The 21515-nt window shown below is 37.6% G+C and overlaps 1 protein-coding gene across 1 annotated transcript; it reads right to left on the bottom strand.

Annotated features, from left to right (window-relative positions):
* Positions 1 to 19381: 19381 nt before the first annotated feature.
* On the bottom strand, positions 19382 to 19987 carry LOC143855867 (agamous-like MADS-box protein AGL29). The gene has a single exon (XM_077365920.1). It carries the CDS (start codon positions 19985 to 19987, stop codon positions 19382 to 19384), a length of 606 nt encoding a protein of 201 aa, XP_077222035.1.
* Between the last annotated feature and the right edge of the window lie 1528 nt (positions 19988 to 21515).

Raw genomic sequence — 21515 nt, 5'->3', positions numbered from 1 at the left:
TCATGTCCCTCCCAGAATAGAAGTGCTTGCGGTTGAAACGGATTCTGTTAAGTAACATAACATTACGATTCACAAATGAGAAAGAACTCCCATTTTATATAACATTTTTTCTTTGAAACGATTTTCCGGAAATATCTTGTTTGTTTTTGGTTTATCTTTATTGATTTGTACCTCTTTTGACTTTTATTTATGTTTGTTATTTTCAAACATTTTCTTACTTTCTTTATTTGACCTAATCCCAGTCGCGTATTGCGCGGATGATTCTCTCGATCTCGAATTGAGTGAGGCTGGCCCCCCCGGGGGGACGCTCGGGGGAACTTGTCCCCCGATCTCTTGCTGAAAACAGGGCGGCCATCTACAGGCAATGGTTGCCCCTGGCGGCCCACTGTAGATCCAAGTATCTAAGGGCTCAAAGTATCTACTTATTCTTCTCCTGCCTTCTTCTTGCTTCCTTTCTTTGGTTTGTGTGTTGGGAATAGACTAAGAGTGTCCCTACTAATATTCCCCAACAAAGATTCAAGAGGGTACAACTTGAGAGTTAGCGTCCGTACGTTTCTTGAGAGAAAATAACAAGAATATACGATCGAATGTCCACACTTGTATTTTCTCTTGTACAAGACTTGTGTGATTTATTGGTTTAAATTGTGTATGACTGAACATCTTTTGTTGAATAAATGATTGATCTCTAGTGAGGATCTAAAAAACAGTCTTTGACGTTGCAATAGAGCATTTTGAAGCCTCCTTAGTTCCTTCACAATAAATGTGAGGATTTTTCCATTGAAAGAAGTTGAAAGGCTTCTTTGATCTAGCCACCAATGTCGAAATAGACTAAGGAACCGAGTAGTCTTTCTAAAGTATATAAGCAATAGAACTTGAGTCCGATTCAATCTCGATAGGGGATTGAAGAAAGAATTTTCTAGGCATGGCAATCTCATAATAAAACACTTGAAGCTATGTATTTGAGTCTATGACTCAGCATATATTGAAACTAAAGCCAAGCCTGAAAGGAACATTGTTGTCTCTAAAATTCTTCCATGACCAGATGACAACGGGTTTCCAATTCTGTAGATTTGACATTGTTGTCTCTAGATATGACATACTTCTTACATTGAATGCAAAATTATGTATCCAATTCTCCAATATGAAATAGCTCCAAAAGGCAGGAGGGCCTGAATCCAGGGATGTTAAGCCATAGTTCAAAGAAAGGCACATAAAACCTACGAAATGACTAAGAAAAAAGAACATGTAGAATAGTTTATTTGGCTCAGTTACAAAATTGCAATGAGATGCTAATATGAATTTTCTTGGTTTGAGAGTTATTTCAATTGGATTTTTAAAGATAGAAGCTCTCTAGAAACAATATGCAATCTTTGAAGAAATTACTTTGTTCCAAATATACTTAAACAACCATTTTTTAGGAGCATGAGATCTCATAGAGTCACATGGCAATGCTATGGAAACATTTCCATCATAAGAATTGAGATGGAAAAGGGAAAAATGAACAGCATTGAATTGTTTTTTAGAGAAAGTAATCAATTGAGTTGGAGCACTGAAAGGAATATGCCATGTGCAATTATATATCAATTTATCAACCAAATACAAACTTTGGAACACTCTAATTGATGCGAGAGTATTGAAGAGAGATTGAGGTGAAGAAGAATTAGGAGAAGAGAGAAGAATAGGGGAGAGAAATAGACAAACTCAAAGATGGGAAGAAAAACGCTCAATATCAATCAATATTCATGCAAAAGTTCCAATAAACATTGGTTTATGGCTTTAAATAGCCAAATACAACCCAATAAAAATAGAATCATACTAAAGCTAACACTTTAAGAAATAGAAACCTGATAAACATGAACTATGACTAAAATAACCCTAACTAAAGTTGAAAATGAAAAAAAGGTCCTTGTGGGGCCTAAATAAGAATAAAAACAACTCTATGGGCCTCTCGGAGGGCGGGCTCGTCTTGAATAGACGCTCAAAGGGCACCGATCTTCATCATTTCCCCTGCTGAAAAGAACTCTCCTCCGAAGAGTGAAGAGAGTGGTACTGCTCCAGTATGTCAGGATCTAGAAGGCGAAGCTCGTCCTCTGTAAACCAAGTAGTGTCTGAAGGAGGACGATCACGCCACTGAACAAGGTATCGCTGAAAAACCACCGTGGCTAGAGGAAACGATCTGATCGTCAAGTATAGCCTCGATCTGGTCGTTAAGTATAGCCTCGATCTGGTATGAAGGAAGTGGTGGCACTGGTGGAACCACTGGCACCAGTGCTGGAACAGAGGAGCTGGCAGTCCGACCTGTAGAAACATCTGTAGGCATAGAAGGAGGCTCAAAGGTATTAAAAGTTTTAGCTAACAAAAAGTTTCCAAAGTTTTCGTCAAAAATAGCTAACAAACTTGACATCTCCTCTACTTGTCGACGTAACTCTGCTCACTCAAGAGGATTCATGTGATAGTGTGGAAGGTTGGGCAATTGAGAACCTGGAATCAAGTCAATCGCATGCTGAACATCCCTCATGGGTGGTAATTCTGCAGGAAGCTCATCATGAATCACATCGTTAAATTCCTGTAATAATTGGTTGACTGCAGGTGGTAGGTCAACTTGTTGTTCTGATGAGAGCTGAAGAGCTCCTTCATCCACTAATGCCAACATATGTCATGTCTCTTGACTGGCTCCTTCAAATTCTTTGCGATTCAGGGTATTAAGACCTTTTGGTTTGGTTGGCTTTGAAGATGAATTAAGCTTGGAACCCTTAACTTTATCCGTAGGTTGTGCAGGCTTCAACTTAATTGTTTTACCACAATGTTTAAACACATAGGTATTTTCTTGCCCATAATGAACTACGTCCATATCATAAATCCAAGGGCGGCCAAGGAGGACATAGGCAACATCCATGGGGAGGACATCACACCATATCTTATCTGAAAAATCTCCCATTTTGATGGGAACAAGACACCTTTGTGAAACTGGTAAGGATGTCTTATCAACCCAAGCAACCTTGTACGGTTGCGGGTGTGGTTCAGGTTTGAGCTTCATTTTAAAAACACCCGCTTGGGAGACTACATTCATGGAACTACTAGAGCATGATGCTTCTGAGTAACCCTCTTTCTATGCCTACAGATAATAGAAAGAGGGTTACAAGAGCATGATACTTTTGATACATGTAGGCATAGAAACATCGTTGCGCATGATGCTTCTGAGATTTCTGTCGCACCGATTATCGCTCATCTAGAGAGTTAGCTTCACTCTTCTGAGGTAGATATTGTGGCAGATCCATGTAGGGCTGATCCATTGCCTGCATCCGAGCCGAGTGACCAGATCGTTGAGGCATTACCAGAGCATACACAGCACGAGCTAATCATTGAGGATGCCGATTCCATATCATTACATGAGCACACTGATAGCATTACTTGAAATCCCAGGGGTGACTCAGTTTGGCAACCTAGAGGGGGGTGAATATGAGGTTTATAAAACCTTTGCCTTTTAAAAACTTTTCCTAAGATTTCACCCAAGACTTATCCCTTATTAAATTAAATTTAAAATAGTTCAACTTAAACAATATTATAAATTTATATAAGTTCAAAAACTCTTTTGATTAGCAAACTTAATTGGGTGATTTATAGCCTAGTTAGCAAGGTTAAGATATTTAGGTTGATTATCGATGCTAACTACTCACTCAATTATAAGTAACAATGCAAGCACAAATAATCAAATAAGAGAGTGAGAGAAATATTAATCACACAAGTGACACAAAGAATTATAGTGGTTCGGTAAACGGCCTACTCCACTCTTCTCAAGGTCGCACTTGAGGATTTTCACTATTGAGACATCCACGACACCCGGCTCCGAGGCTTTTACCCTCCAAGGGAATTAAATGAGGATGCCCTTCCACCTTTACAATGACTCTCCTTCTCCGCCGAATTCTAAGCGCTTCACCCATGGGAATTAAACACGGATGCCCTTACCACCGATCTAAAGAGGAAGAAGAAGAAAGCTTTGCCTCTAAGTAGGCTACAATGCACAATGAAGCTTCTAATATACTCTCAAAGATAAACAAGTTTAAACCGCAACCAATCTCAAATGATTTTCTCAAATCAAGGCACAATGAGTTTGGTTGGTCAGAGGAATTAACCCAAAATAGTTGCAAGTGTGTTTCTAGGGTTTAATTTGAGTTGGAAATGTTCTCCTTTATATTTTGAAACCATACAACATGTATATATAGGTTCCCAACTCAATATTACCGTTTCAGGGGCAAACTGGTAATTTTCGGGTCAAAAAATCCACTAGCCGTTGTAGCCGCAACGACTATATTTTTTGAGTTCATAGTGTTCTCGGCGTTCCGAGAAGTTCCGAGAAATTTCTCAGAGTTCCGAGAAATATCCTCGAAACGGCCAGATAATGGAATTTCATTCCCTTCACCATTTCTCGGAGTTCCGAGAAAATAGACAGAGTATGACATTATACTCCTGGACCATTTCTCGTAGTTCCGAGATAACTCTCGGAGTTCCGAGCTCGGAGCTCCGAGAAGCCTATGAATCAGTAGATTTTCTGTTTTTCTTTGTTGCTGATTTATTTGGCTTTTAGAACTCATTTTCTATATATATAGGAATGTCATGAGGGTCCCACAATGATGGAACACCACACGGTCATTCACTAATCTAATTAGGCTCTTAGGGTCTGTTGTAGTCTCTTTGAAAAATATTATTTTTCACTAGTTTTAAGGGTTTAAAATAATGTGCCTTGACAAGAGAAAATGCAAGAGAGATATGATACATTCTACCCTTTCTACCACTCTCTTGAACTCTTCTTTTGAGCTGGGATCTTCTATGGTTGAGCTTTCATGCTTGACATCTTTAAGTTGTGGTACAAGCTCCTTAGTCCTTTGCATTGGTTCTTGATCTTCCAGCTTTGGCCTTCATGATCTTCTCTGTATGTTCAATGCTTTGAGATGATTGTTGAGCTTCTCCTTGGTAGATCCTCCAAGGTGTGGTTTGTCCAAGTATGCTCTAGCTCCTTTGTCCATTGGTTGGTTCATCTTCAAGCATAAGCCAACAAGGGGTGTGCTAGTATGATCTGACTTGTGCAGGACCTGTCTAAAGCACAACACTCAAGGCAAATGATCAGTCCATAAACGACTAATCAATTTGCATTTGTTAATCATCAAAACAAGGTGATTGAATGAACCCATGGGGAGCCATTGGGCTTACAATCTCCCATTTTTTTATGATGACAAACCAAATTGATTAGATAGGTGGGAGGAACCTCTTATGAGGATTAGATAGACAATTTTATCATTACTACTCCCCTTCAATATATGCAATAGTTATATTTAATAAGTTATAATACACGAACGCATATGATAATGGATCTAATCAATTATACACAAACTCTCCCCTTTTTGGCATTAGCAAAAAGGAAGGATTAAACATTTAAACACAATATATAAAGCATCAAAGATATACAATGAGAATATGATGCTCCCCCTAGATTCTTATTATGATTAGCCAATGAAATCAAAGTATATATGACATGATAAGAGCATAACAACATAGGAAACGAATAAACTAATACAAATCAAGCCTATGTTAGAAAAACAAAGAGACATTCCAATTTTAGCACACATTTTTAGGATATATCATAGTATAAAAACCAATATTAATCTACTTTATGACCCGTAATACAATAATAGATTAGCAAGATAAAGCTTATATTTACTTATCATGAAAGAAAATAAACAAGTTTAAAGTTTAGTATGATAAGCCCTCTTTTTTTTTAAATTCCTATTAGAATCTTATCATGAGGTGATGTGTAAGAAAATATATTTTTCAAGTTAAAAGCATTCTCTTAAATTGTCATGCATAGAAATGGGCATTTGGTCCTAATATGGCTAACTATTAGGATATATGGCATGACAGTGAAACTTATCATGAAAATACAAATATCATGAAAATACAAATATCCAAGTGAATGTACACATGATAAGCAATCAAATCCATAGAAACTAAGATAAGCAATTTTAGTTCACTCCTATGAATGTATATCTAGAAAGATATGCAATTTTTAGCACCACTAATGGGAAAATATTTGAATGGATAGTGTAAGCATCTTACAATGATCCATATAAATATAAGGATAGCAACAATTAGCTCTCCCCCTTAGTATTCGTCATTGGTCTTAGATAATCCTAAAATTTAAGGCATGACATGACACAATAGGCCAATGATATGACAATGGAATAATTGGCCACCAAAACTTATCTTTGGAATAGATGATATTATATTAGATCATCCAAGATAAGTCAAAAGCCTAAGAGATATGACACTGAGTTATAGGCTATGGGCTCTTTGTCTATATAAAAAGGAAATGATACCAAAGTAAGAGCACAAGACAAGCCCGAACAACCCATATGAAGCGACCATGCTCCAAATGAGTGTACTTATCATATGTGAGATGATATACACATCTAGAATCATATGATAAGATATAAAGGACAAGATTAACTTTAAAACTCTCCCTTTGAAAAAGAATCATGCAATGCATGAATCCAAAGGGTTGTCCTCACATAGACTCCAAGGATTTTTGGATATATTTTCCAAAAGATACCAAGTTAGACTCAACCCTTGGGATACAATGACACTTACTCTGTAAGTGTCGGTTTATCATGATCAAAATGATAGCCATAGTCTAGCTCATCATGATAAACAAGCATAGCACAAAAGATTTGCAACTTTTGGCTCATGCTCCCCCTAAATGTGATATCATATTTTTCAATTTCAAGCTTTACTTCCCTAAGTATGTAACACACATAACTAACTAGGGAGAACACATATAAATGTATACCTATTCATGTTTTGAGATATTGGCACAAGGTCACATTGTTATGTTTTTTAATTAAGGTGAATGCACCGTCTCCCTCTTAGAAACTAAGAAGGCTAAGGGTACCAATTGAGTGACTTTTAAGGTTAAGGTTTGACATCTCAATCATGTAAATAATAAACAAGCGGGGGGTGATACCTATAGAATATAAAAATATATCAAAATTAGCTTAAATCTAAAGACCTTAGACATGCAAGGATAGACTATAAGTTCTAATGTCTAAGAAATACATCCATGGCTCATGAAGGTGAGAGTATACCTTATGAGAAAGATATCATTCATATCAAGGCCTTCATGGATAGTCTATCCTGTTTGGGCAAGGTGAACATGACAAATAAAGTACAAAGTCCAAACATCTACTTCCTACATCCACATAGTGCACAAGCCCATTGAAAACCAAAAATGTGTGGGAGACACATGTTCCCATTGCAATGTATTATGTGCAACCACTGGATGAGTTTCAATTTTACTCAAGTGAGTGAATGCCCAAATATGATACTAGATTCTTATAAAGTTTTTAATTTTTAACTCAAGTGAGTGTCATACATTGAATCTAGATTCATGATTTACCTTCCCTATATAATATATTCTTATATGATTATAGGGAATAGACCAGGGATTTTTAGAATATATTTATCACATGATAGAAACTACCTTGGACACATGTATTCCAATATGAGCTTTCATGACTACATGAAGTGAATTACATATAAAATACCTATACAAATTAAGGTTCATCTTAGTCATGAGATTATCCAATTAAAGCTCTTTGGAAATACACAAATTCTTAACCCATCTATCATTCTTATTACATTTTATGAAAATTATTAAGCATGTAATAGAATGGGTTTGATAGGACAACTAGGTGCAAAGTAATAAACAAGTTTATTCACCTAGGGCACATAAAGATGTTTAAGAAAGAATTTGAGTTGATTTCTTACACAAGGCATTCAATACCATAGTTTTGCTAGAAATGATATTTTAAAACAATTTAAGAACCCAATTATCTAGCAAGTGCCATATTTGTCCAAAATAAAGTATAAAGAATAATATTTTGGCATATTCACAAATTTCACTCAAATACTATTTGATGTCATAAATTTTTATTTGAGTTCAAGTCTTTAAACCTATGGGTTTCTTCTCCTTTTGGTTTCGCTAGAGTGATGTGATAGATCGTACAACCTAGCTTCTAGCAACTACCAAATAATGTTAAAATTTAAGGATATACTTGTAAGTACAATTTGAACACATGGGCAAGTGATGTGGTTGTATATTCTATAAGGATCAATTTATGGTTTTCACATTAGGTTCTAGTGCGGCATGTTATGTGGATGGATACTAAGTGCAATAAGATCTAAGTCATAGTGTGTGCACTTAGCACTTAGCCAAAAATCTATTCATACCAAAGAGGATAGTTTACTTCTACTAGGCATAATGACATGAGATTACAAATTAGACAATCCTAGTGTCTCATGTCACATATGGTATGAATAGCCTATCATAGATACATGGGGATCAAACATGATAAGTTTAGTGTATCTACACAATCAAATTTATCAAATGATATTTAAATTAAAGCTCATACCCCTAAATCTACTAATCATATGATGTGATTCAAGTAGGGGATTTTGGAACCCAAACCATGTCGGTTCCAAGCAAGTTTGTTCTAGTTGATGTATCATTTCTAACAAAAAAAAAAAACTTACTACTTTTTACAAATCTAAACTTACATTTAGATTTGTAATGTCCAAATCTACCACAAAAATCACAAGACATATATGAGTAGGTAGATGGACAGGATGAACAAGATGATTTACAAGAGTGACTATAATGAAAACTATGTTTTGCACTTTCTTGTAAATAATGATTTTTCAACACTAATGTTTCATTCTTGATTTTCAAGTCATTGACTTTCGTTTTAAAATTTATTGATTCAAGAGATGAAAACATTTTGATTTTCTCTTCTTCTTCTTTAAGGAGTTGGTTTTCTTCTCTTAGTGATGTAATGGTTTCACCTAATTCAATAAAAAAATTTAAGCATTTCATTTTCTTCACTAAGATGTGCATGATCTATTTCTAACACCCTAAACTCCTTTCTAATACTAGCAATATGATTTTTCAAGTTTGAATTTTTAGCTAGCTGATCCTCAAGTTTCTTATGTAATTCTTAGACATTTTCAATTAGTTCTTCAAATGTGAATTCGGCATTATCCAAGGGGTTTTTATTAGATAATCCTATTAAGCACATGTTTTTATTTTGAAGATTTTCAATAAAATCGAAAATATTTTTAGCATTTTTGCAAGAGGATACTTTTTCATAAATGTTAGGTGGTAATACACAACATATTGCAATTAGGGCTTGTGTGTTTAGTAAAGATAATTTTTTGCTATATTCATTTAGTCCTTTAGATTTAACATTTAAGACGAATACATTCTCAATTATCTTTACCATATCTTTATCTAAACCTTTTAAGTATGTCTTCATATGGATCAACCATGATCCATAATCCGAACCATCCAAAATAAGTAGTCTAGATCCCACTTTTAAAGTTGTCAAAATTTAGATCGTTTAACTCTTAACCGGTTAGGGTATTAATCAAGAGCGCAAGCTTTGATACCAATTGAAATTCAATGAGTGACTCGGTTTGGCAACCTAGAGGGGGTTGAATAGGAGGTTTATAAAACCTTTGCCTTTTAAAAAAATTTCCTAAGATTTCCCCCAAGACTTATCCCTTGTTAAATTAAGTTTAAAATAGTTGAACTTAAATAATATTAAGTTCAAAAACCCTTTTGATTAGCAAACTTAATTGGGCGATTTATAGCTTAGTTAGCAAGGTTAAGATATTTAGGTTGATTATCGATGCTAACTACTCACTCAATTCTAAGTAACAATGCAAGCACAAATAATCAAATAAGAGAGTGAGAGGGAGTGAGAGAACTACCAATCACACAAGTGGTTCGGCAAACGGCCTACTTCACTCTTCTCAAGGTCGCACTTGAGGATTTCCACTATTGAGACCTCCACGACGACCGGCTCCAAGGCTTTTACACTCCAAGGGAATTAAATGAGGATGCCCTTCCACCTTTACAATGACTCTCCTTCTCCGCCGAGTTCTAAGCGCTTCACCCAAGGGAATTAAACACGGATGCCCTTACCACCGATCTAATGAGGAAGAAGAAGAAAACTTTGCCTCTAAGTAGGCTACAATGCACAATGAATCTCCTAATATACTCTCAAAGATAAACAAGTTTAAGACTAAACCAATCTCAAATGATTTTCTCAAATCAAGGCATAATGAGTTTGGTTGGTGAGAGGAATTAACCCAAAATAGTTGCAAGTGTGTTTCTAGGGTTTAATTTGAGTTGAAAATGTTCTCCTTCATATTTTGAAACCATACAACATGTATATATAGGTTCCCAACTCAATATTACCATTTCAGGGGCAAACTGGTAATTTTTTGGTCAAAAAATCCACTAGCCGTTGTAACCGCAACGGCTATATTTTTTGAGTTCATAGTGTTCTCGGAGTTCCAAGAAATATCCTCGGAGTTCCGAGAAAATGGCCAGATAATGGAATTTCATTCCGTGGACCATTTCGAGAAAATGGACAGAATATGACACTCCTGGACCATTTTTCGGAGTTCCGAGCTCGGAGCTCCAAGAATAATTCAATGAGTTCCGAGAAGCCTATGAAACAGCAGATTTCCTATTTTTCTTTGTTGTTGATTTCTTTGGCTTTTGGAACTCATTTTCTATATATATAGGAATGTCATGAGGGTCCCATAATGATGGAACACCACTTGGTCATTCACTAATCCAATTAGGCTCTTAGGGTGTGTTGTAGTCTCTTTGAAAAATATTTTTTTCATTAGTTTTAGGGGTTTAAAACAATGTGCGTTGACAAGAGAAATCGCAAGAGAGATAGGAATACATTCTACCCTTTCTACCACTCTCTTGAACTCTTCTCTTGAGATGGGATCTTCTATGGTTGAGCTTTCATGCTTGACATCTTTAAGTTGTGGTACAAGCTCCTTAGTCCTTTGCATTGGTTCTTGATCTTCCAGCTTTGGCCTTCATGATCTTCTCTGTATGTTCAATGCTTTGAGATGATTGTTGAGCTTCTCCTTGGTAGATCCTCCAAGGTGTGGTTTGTCCAAGTATGTTCTAGCTTCTTTGTCCATTGGTTGGTTCATCTTCAAGCATATGCCAACAAGGTGTGTGCTAGTTTGATTTGACTTGTGCAGGAGCTGTCTAAAGCACAACACTCAAGGCAAATGATCAGTCCATAAATGACTAATCAATTTGCGTTTGTTAATCATCAAAACAAGGTGATTGAATGACCCCATGGGGAACCCTTGGGCTTACATTACTTCTCCAGTAGATGCCCCGATCAAGATGCTAATGGAGCTCGAGCCCGCTGATTTCAGTGCACAAGATGACCATCTTGATTCTGATCATGGATTGTTAATGCCCATAGCTGTTTTGCTGATCCAAGAGGAGTACGTTGCGATCTTCCCAGCTAGTTTACTTCTCCAGCGCAGATTATGTTCGCATGAGTCTGCATGGGCACTTTCTTCCCTCTTCTTCCTCCGACCTTGCAGATGCTTTTCCTGATTGTCTCGAGCGTTAGACATCATGATTGCTTCCGCCGGATTACGCGTTCTGCTACTTCAGTGGATTGTTTACATCTTTGACCCAGGTGAACTAGAACTCGAGGGCGAGTTCTTTTTCAACCGGGGGAGAATGATGCAGATTTTAGGCTTAAATAAGAGGCATATTCGCCCTTTAGATTTTCTAGGGAGGCATATTTGCCCTTTAGATTTTCTAGGAATTTTTTTTTTTTTTGAAATGGCAACATAAAATGTATATTAAAGAGAGAACCGAGATGGTCCTTAAAGATTACAAACAACGACGAAAAGAGCAAGCAAAATCAAGGCAGAAGGAAATCAAACCATTCCAAACCCAACCTACCCACACCCTCGCTAGCTAGAGAATCTGCTTCAGTATTAGCAAACCTCTTTACATGCTTAAAAACAATAGAGGAACCAAACACTAAATCTGAGATCTCCTTAAAGAAGGAAAAGAATCTCCACGGGGGAGCCACAGCTCCCGATAGCCAATAGATAACATTCGAAGAGTCACCTTCCACAATAACCTTGTCGTACGAATCGCTATCCAGATGCTTTGATACCAATTTGATGAAAGAGAGACTGAGGAGAAGAAGAAAGAATAAGAATTAGGGGAAGAAGAGAGAAGAATAGGGGAGAGAAATAGACGAACTTAAAGAGGGGAAGAAAAACACTCAATATCAATCAATATTCATGCAAAAGTCCCAATAAACGTTGGTTTATGGCTTTAAATAGCCAAATACAACCCAATAAAAATAGAATCATACAAAAACTAAAACTCTAAGAAATAGAAACCTGATAAACATAAACTATGACTAAAATAACCCTAACTAAAGCTGAAAATAACAAAAAGGTCCCTGTGGGGCCTAAATAAGAATAAAAACAACTCTATGGGCCTCTCAAAGGGAGGGCCCATCTCGAATAGACGCGCAAAGGGCACCGATCTCCATCACTAATACTGTGATAGTTATGTTTCATATTTTACCTCATGCATATTCATAAATACCCCTACAATTATAATGTGGGCCCAAGGGGTTTCATACTTCAGTGCACTACCAATTTTATTTTTTTTTGTTTTGTTTTGAATTCCCTCTTCTCTTCAGACTTTTTTCATGCATTTTAGAACTTGATTTAGAATCTGTTTGGATGTGAACTTACCTGCATTGTGGATGCAAAATGTTTCAACTGCATCTAAAAAGTGTGTACAGTGCAATAAGGAAAGGATTTTTAAGGAAAAGGTTTTTAAAAACCAATTACACACAAACTGCGCCTGAAATGCAGTTAATTCTTGCATACAAACTGAACCAAAGACTTCTCAACAGATGGATATTCGTCACCTCTTCATAAGAATTATATACAAATCCTACAAAGGAGCTGATATCCACAACACCTTTTAGATTAAAATTCTCTGATTGGTAAACAACTTCTTGGGAATCATAACAATAAATGAGAGAACATTGAAATAAGAGGTGTACGTATCAGATTATTGGGATAGTTATGTGATGTAGGAGCATCCCTTATCCCATAGGCGTCCGACATTACTCCACTAGTGTAGGGTTTTTTTTGTCATTTGTTCACTTGTCATTTGTTCCTTTTATGTCTTTTGATTTAAGTGGCGTAGTTTGGTTATTTTTAAGACGGCGAGCCTTGGCGCAACGGTAAGGTTGCTCCATTGTGACATGGTGGTCATGGATTCGAGTCACGGAAACAGCCTCTCTGCAAAGTAGGGGTAAGGCTGCGTACATCTAGCCCTCCCCAAACCCCGCAATGGCGGGAGCCTCGTGCACTGGGCCGCCCTTTTTTTAGTTTGGTTATTTTTGCCATCAATCTGTGGGAGCCGGTTTTTTCCCGTGTTGCGCAGGACGACAAGGAATCACCACTATCGGGTTTTCAGGGGGTGTTTATTTGATCTGCGTATCTTACGAACTCAAGACCGAAGTCCTAATCTCGTGAGATAAAGAATTCAAAGTCGCCACCTAGGTTAGGGCCTAGGACCCGTGTCTATTCTTTCAAGGAACTGAGCATTGGCGCTCAAATCTCATTGAAAGAATAATCAACGAGGTTCTTTTGCTCTGGGCTGTGAACCTTATATTTTGCTCTGTTTTTAAGGCGTGGTCCTTACAGATATCTGGGTAAGGGTTGTGGTTACAATTGGGGAAGGTGTTAGGTACCCCTCTTGCCCGGATTAATCCGGTCTCTTAACTTAGATTGGCGATTTGGAAGGATTTGAAACGAAATAATTTGATTTTATTTCCCTTGTTAGGTTATGCTTAATTCGGGTTCGATCCTGTTTGGGACCATATTTTACAGACTCCAAAGAAATACTGCAACTGATCCCAAGTAGGCCCCCTCTCCGTAAATCAAACGAAAAATGACAGTACAGAAAGTAAAACAAAGGTGGAGGGATTTATATCATAGATTCTGGGGGCAATTTGAGCACGACCAGTCTTTATGGTGTTACCACCTCGTACCTTACTTTGTAAAGTAAATTACAAAAAGTTGTAAAGTAAAAGAAAGGTGGAGGGATTTATATCATGGATTCTGGGGGCAATTTGAGCATGACCAGTCTTTATGATGTTACCACCTCGTACCTTACTTTGTAAAGTGAATTACAAAAAGCTGTAAATTGCAGAAAATAAAAGCAAGTCGGAGGGATTTTTGTCTCAAGCACTCGGCCGTAGCGGAACAAGTCTCTTTGACATCTCAACCTCATACCTTACTGTGCAGAAAGCTGTAAATTGCAGAAAGTAAAAGCAAGTCGGAGGGAGTTTTGTCTCGAGTGCTCGGCTGTAGCGGAACAAGTCTCTTTGACATCTCAACCTCGTACCTTACTGTGTAGAAAGTTATAAATTGCAGAAAGTAGTAAAGTGGCAGGTAGAAGGGCTTGACGTCAAATAATGATGAAACCCACCCATACTGCAGAAAGTAGTAAAGTGGCAGGTAGAGGGGCCGACGTCCAAAAAGAGCTACCTAGTGTTTCTCTACTTTCTCTCTTCTAAAGCAAGCTAACTAGGGTTTCTTTCTGATTTTTTGCAAGGGTTTGGGGTTTGGATTTCACCAAAAGGGGGAAGAAATACACCGAAAGAAGGTGTATACACCAAAGGGGGGAGAGAGAGAAGTGTTAAAAACCTTTACCCCCTATTTATAGGGGAGGGGGGGTAAAAATATCTGGGTCGGACGAATTTGGAATTCGTTTTTGGAATTCGTTTGAGACGAATTTGGGATGACATCATCCACCTTTTGGCGGTTGATGTCGTCCCCGGTTGGCGCGATAGTTTGTCTCTTCTCTGTTTTGTTTTGTAGTATTTTCATCATTTATCGGTAACTTCGATCGTCCATATCTCTTCCGATTGGACTCCGATTCACATGCAGTCAGGTCCGTTAGATTCCTTGTTTCCAGGGCTTTCCAATGGACCACATTTCGGGTGCTTTCGGAAAACAGGGTGTCCTCTGGGTGCTAAAAGAGAGTTTCAGACCCAAAGATAAGCTACTAATTGGAAATGCCGTGTGCAGACGGGCTTACCAATTTATGCCGTAAAAGGCAGGTACTATGTGGACAGGTTTTTGGTTTGCCGACAAAGGCGGTTGCTATGCGAAACAGGCTTTCTGGTGGTTTAAAACGGCTTTCGAAAATCTTTCGTTCCCCTAAAGAGAGATTGAGAGAAACACAACTGGTGCTCTGGAACTCGTCACAAGGTTCTTCCTCGCGTCACCTATCACTAATACTTCCTTGACAAATCTACACTATCATTGGGTTTTTAGTCACTTTGAGATATTAGGGGTATTTAGGTCATTTGTCGTTGTAATTGGCTATAAATAGCCATTTCCGCTCTCTTTTGTACTTGGACTTGATTCTTGAAAGAGAAATTTGAAGGACCTCAACCTGATTGGGGGGTTTAGTAAAAAGGATGTTTTCTTTGCAAAATAGGATTTTCGTCTACCTTAAGGGATGATTTCCAAGCTGGATGAGCAAGCTTTTCTTCATCTTCATCAATTCCTTGATTTGCAAGGATTTCAATCAGATCTGATTCTTGGTGTCTCCTCCCCAAGAACTACAAGAAATTTGAAGAAATTTCATCAAAGAAGAAGATGCCAATTGTGAATATCAAAATTTGTGGGGAATTTGAAGGCTAGAAACAACACGTTCTTAAGCCCTTGCTGGCAATAGTGTATATCGACATATAGTTCAGAGATCTGTCCATTCAAGGACTGGTTGTCGATATTTCCAAGATTCAGTTGTTTTCTGACCAGCCTCACATTAAATCTTCTGGTAGTGGACGAAAGTGAAGGTAGCAGATGAAAATTGTGCAAACTTCATTGCCCTCGGTTTCATATGTAGGAATGAATCAAGTGGATTCAAGATCTGCACGCTTCTATCTATTCACGCCCAAATCTGCTTATCTATTTGTTACTCTGATATATAAGCTTCATTTCCTAGCGATTTTTGACCGAAGTGATGATCCTCAAACTAGGAAAACAACAATTAAATGAGGCATGTCAGTAAGGCCAGCAAGTGAGCTTAACATCACCATGTTTGCTAGATGATCTTTAACATTCTTCTCTATTGATTTCAAAATGAGTGCTTTAAAAAAAAGGCCTTATGGCAAGTCCTAAACAAGCAGAAATAGGCTTTCCTGCATGATTATGATTGTCACTTGCTTTGAGTGTCAAAGCAAAAGTGACATTCGTCTCTATTGATTTTGATTGTCACTTGCTTTGATATTCTCCTCAATGGACAAAGACTGTAACCTTGAGTGGAATAAGTCTCACTTGAATGCTTAATTAACAGAACTCTACTTAGCCGAGACCTGCAACAATTGTGGAGAGTGAAGTTGTTGCTTTGCCTATGTTCCGCTATTATATCCAAATTATAATACAAGCTACTCATCAATGTGAGCTTATAATACATGCCCTTTGTGTTCTCTCTGAAGGGGATTGACTTCTAAGTGAAGGGGTACAACCACAAGAAAGTTAAACTTCAACTTTTGGAAAGGATATCCTTTACCACTAGTTAAATCTCCCGACCGCAAAACTTGGTGCTGCATTTTCAACTGCCGACAGTTCTGTTATCATCCAATTTAAAACTTTTGTACCTATGGATTGAGCCCTTCACCTACATATTACAATTAATCGGAGTTTCCCCTGAAAGTTAGCATATCGCTTACGGGGATATACATCATCATAATCCTCATGCTGTTAATCGGACGAAACATAATATATGAAGGCTGGGACATGCACTCAAAATCTCCAAATTTTTAAATCATCTTTTAATTTTAATTTTTTCTAACAAAACCAGGGTTCCAAAATGTAGATGCGAGCCAAAATACTATCAAAGCAAATCCTTGTCAACTTGGTGCTGTGAGATTGAGTATCCAATTGATGCGACCGAGTACTCGGTTGACGCGGTCATAACTAGATAGAGTCAAAGGAGTTTTGATTGACTTTATAGGGAAAATCATGGACTCGAACATTGAGTAAGCATCAATAGATGTGATGAAGTAACCATTTTCTGTTCTGACATTCAACATGACAACTTACGTCTAATTTTGAGTTCAATAATCAGTTTTGGACTCACAGTCGGTTCTCAAAATCCAAAACAAACAGGGCCTAAGCAGTTCAATGAGGGAGTGGCCACGCCTACTAAACAACATAAGAGGCAGAAATGGAGGCAGAGGTTAGAAGAGAAGACGTGAAAACCCAGCTTCCTATCGTAATGATTTGATATCGGAAAAAAAATAAAGAAAAATATTTCTTTTCCATAGCTGAAAATTGTGTATCCAAACAGACGTTTGCCCCTTTAGAGGTAGGGGCAAAGGGAGGGCTAATCAATCAAATGTACCGCTCTGATCCGGAAGCAGGGAACTTTGATGCTATTTCCAATTCTGATTGAAATCTTGAAATCGATAGCTCGAATCCTAACATAGATAAGATGAGCGAGCCTAGGACCAAGACCGATGAAGGGGAATCCGCCGAGTAAGTCAACTAACCAGACCTTAAGCACTCTTGTCAATGAGCTCCCAAGCAGAGTCAGTATTAGCTTGTTAACAGGCATAAGTAATGCATATGACAGGCCTACACCTTCAAATAGAGGGGAAGAGGCAAAGGTCGAAAGTAGACAAGTGCAATAAAGCTGATAACTTAGGGATACAGAGAAGGTGATTTACGGCATGTTAACTGAAGCCGGACCCGCAAGCGAGGGACAGCCCCTTCTTAGACTAGAAAGACTTCTTCTGCCTCATTTTTACTGAGAATGTGTATCTTGATGAATGAAAAGTTTGCACTCATACAATTAGTGTTTTAGGAGGGTTGCAAAGTTCACACAACCTCCATGAAGCACAAACCAGTTTAGGAGAGCCTCTCTCTTATGACATGTTCGTTTTAGACTATGAAAACTGATTGTGAGTCAAAACCAATTATTGAACTCAAAGTTAAAACAATTTGTTTTGGACTCACGATCAGTTGCCATAATCTAAAATGAACAGGGCCTTAGAAGATAGATAATGTGGCTTCATGCCATTGCAAATATGGAAACTTTCCATACCCGAGACACGTAATATAAGAGAAAAATCAATCCAAAATAGACCTTATGGAGAGCATGAATTCAAAATATCAAAGGTTTTTGGTTTAGCTGAATTACAAGCCTCTGGGACTGTTCCATTGTTTCTCTTTTGACCCAGACTTACCAATGTGTTCTACATGGACCTTTTCCAATCTAGTTCATTCTGTGGATTGTATTGCTCTGCACTTGGGATTCTTAATCTTTCAATGAATTGCTGAAGTTGTATTCCAGGGTCCCTAACACAACAACAATAGGCTTTACCCATTTATCCACTTTACTGCCAAACAAAAATGGGATGACTGAAGAAGAATAACCAAGGATTCCAATAACCTTGCAAGGAAGAGTTATGGAAATTAGAAAATTTATTAGAAATGCTCTGGAAGTTGGTTATTTCAAATAGCCTCAGTGATTAATACTATTTCCAATAATCTATAGCTTTACTATTTCAACACTAAACTCAAAATATAAATAATTAATCTATCCAAATGCATACAATGGGACTAATTTGCTATCTTAGTAGGTGGGGATCTAAAAAATTGTGCCCAAACGAATCCAGATCAAAGAGAAAAAACTAAATCACATCGATTTATTTGGATTCCTTAAAATACATTGAATCATAAAGTTAATCAATAGCCATGTTGAAACCCTTGATACTTCATATAAAACCAGAACTGAAACATGGATTACACCTATTCAATAAATGAACAAATTGGGCTTACTTGTTAACCCAACTTAAAGAGAAATTGTACCAAGTTCATAAATTCTGAACTCTATTTTCCTTTGTTAAACTAACAAATAATAAACGATGTTTAAAACTGATCAATGAAAGGTTATTTTCAAGTATAAGATTATCCATGAGAAATATTTTAATTCCATTTCTGTACAAAAGATGTTGACAGAATTGATAATTACACTTGGAGAAACAGAAAATTGAATGGAAAAGTTAAAACCCATTAAAGGACTTGAACTGTATCTAAAAGAAATATAAGGTGAAGATTGGAAAAAGAAATTTAGAACTCCATATCCCAAAGAAGCAATCATCCAAAAGAGAATGTGGAAACCCAAAAAATAATCAGAATTCACCCAAAAATATGTGGGAAATATTATTATTGAGTTTCTGTACAAGCAATATTGACAAAAATGATAATAACAGCTGGATAAACTGAAAATTGAATAGAAAAGGTAAAACCCATAAAACGGCTTGAACTTTATGCAAAGAAACAGAATGTGAAGATTGGGGAAAAAAAAAAAAATCAAAACTCCATATCCCCAACAAGCAATTATCCGAAGGAGAATGTGAAAACGGAAAATAAATACTCAGAATTCACCCAAATAATATGGGAAATCAAGTGAATCGAGCTGACTATAAATATCGCCCTCCTCCGAAGGCACCACCGAAACTGGCACCATCGGTCCTTCCTCGGCACATACGGCCAATGGTAGAGGATCCTCAACCTCGGCATGTGCTGAAGCAAGCCAATCGGCGCGTCTTAGCATGTTCTCTCTAACTTGCTCCATCTTCCTTATCAATGCCTTGTGATCTTCAATGGGTAGTTCTCCCAATTCATCCATATTGACTCTATTCCACCAGTAGTCCCCACCACCACTCTCATTATTCCTTCCCATCTTGCTTTGATTTTGCTCTTTCTCTAGCTGGTGTTCGAGTTGAGAGACCTGGTTGGAGAGTATGGGAAATTCGGCAAGGGTGTATGAAGGAGTGGGGCCGCCATTGCCAAGGTAGTAGTCGAGGACAGCATCAATGGAGGGGTGGGCGAAGACATAGGGTTTACCACCGGGGGAGAAGGTTATAATGGCGATCTGAGAATCGCAGAGGATGCAAAGGTCGTGAGCTTTCTTGAAGAGGCCTTTGTGTCTCTTTGAGAAACACACCCGCCTAGCTTTCTTGTTTTCGATCTTCTTCATTTCTATCTTCCTCTTTCCCATCCTCCTCCTCTCTCTCTCTCTCTCTCTCTCTTAGATGGATTTCTTGAATTAATGGCTCTTTTTCCTCTTCTTTTGAATTGAATTAGGAGAGAATCAACAGCGATGAGTTTCTTCTCTCAATCACTCTCTTTTCTTCTCTTCTCTTGAACCAAATTCCAGATGATCGATACACAAGGGTTTCTTTTTTTAATCCCTCTCTTTCCTTTTTCATAACCCTGCAAGGGGGTTTTCAAATATATGACCGTTGCCAAGTTTCCTTAGGAGGGTTCTTTCTAATTTCTCCGACTGACCACCTGATACGGTATCCCAGCTGATATGGTATGATATCACGCCTAAACAGAAGAGAGGAGTGTCAATATCAAAGAGTAACTGTCACGATCTATAAATTTCTTGGTCCCACAAAGAGAAATTTATGTGCAATCATGACGGTAGATCTTGTAGAACATCATATAAAGAACTAGAAAATCCAACGGTTTAGATTTTCTTAGCTTAATCATAATTTCATAACAAAGGCTTAATGGATTAACAGCAGTTGGCTGGCCTACATGGGACAAGTGGGCCCTAAAAATTGCCTGTTAGGAAAAAGCTTAATTGTGTGTATTTTTTTTTATAGCAATTTTCATAATAAATTGAGATAAAATAGGTAAAAGGAAAGTCACTTTTATACTCTTTCCTAAAAGACACGGATTGGACCCCACTAAACGAATACCATAAGCCCCGCCATATTAACAACACGATCGGATGAGTCTAGACCCTTCCTACATCAACCTTAAACGCCAAGTAAGGCTAAGCCATTAATTTTTTGTACTCCTATATCTCGGACATGGGATGTCCATCCAGGCACGGTTTTAAATTTTAGTTTCGGGCAAAATTTTGGTCCTTCCCGAAACCAAAATTTCAGCCAAAATTTTGGTAAAAGCTCTCCAAATATCGTTCTTTTAAGCCGAAATTAAGGTAATTTCGGTCGAAATTTGGTAAATGATTAAAATAATATTAATTTATCAATTATTTCACCGATATCACCGAAATCTCAACCGAAACCATGCATCCAGGGTAGGACAAGACTATGTGGGTCACCTCAGGATGTTCTGCAATATCGACGGTCTCGATTTCACATAAACGCCCCCCTATGTAACCTCTTAAGGGCCAAAAATTGCCTAAAATGAAATTATAATAAATAAATAAATTAATGTTCTTGAAGTTTATTACAATTTGAAATTCTTGTCTCCAGTGTAGACGTATTACCATGTTAACTTCCCTAGTTACCTACCTCGAATCTTAATTAATTAACGTGCAAGGAAAAGTTAAGGGCAGTGATATTCCCCCTGTAGATAAATCCCCCGACGGGTAGTGGGTACAACAAGCAGTGACGCCACACACGTCACACGTCTCTCTCTCTCTCTCTCTCTTCCCCCGTGAACCCATGGGGGAGGGGGGGGGGGGGAAATAATCCTTGCCCAAAAAATCCTCTCCTTATGATGATTTTAACTCTCCGTAGACTTTTATA

This window comes from Tasmannia lanceolata, unplaced genomic scaffold, assembly GCF_043159265.1.
Source record: "Tasmannia lanceolata isolate RefF3 unplaced genomic scaffold, GAP_Taslan_0.1 ptg000023l, whole genome shotgun sequence".
NCBI classification, from domain to species: Eukaryota; Viridiplantae; Streptophyta; class Magnoliopsida; order Canellales; family Winteraceae; genus Tasmannia; species Tasmannia lanceolata.
This window is presented reverse-complemented; position numbering and strand designations above follow the sequence as displayed.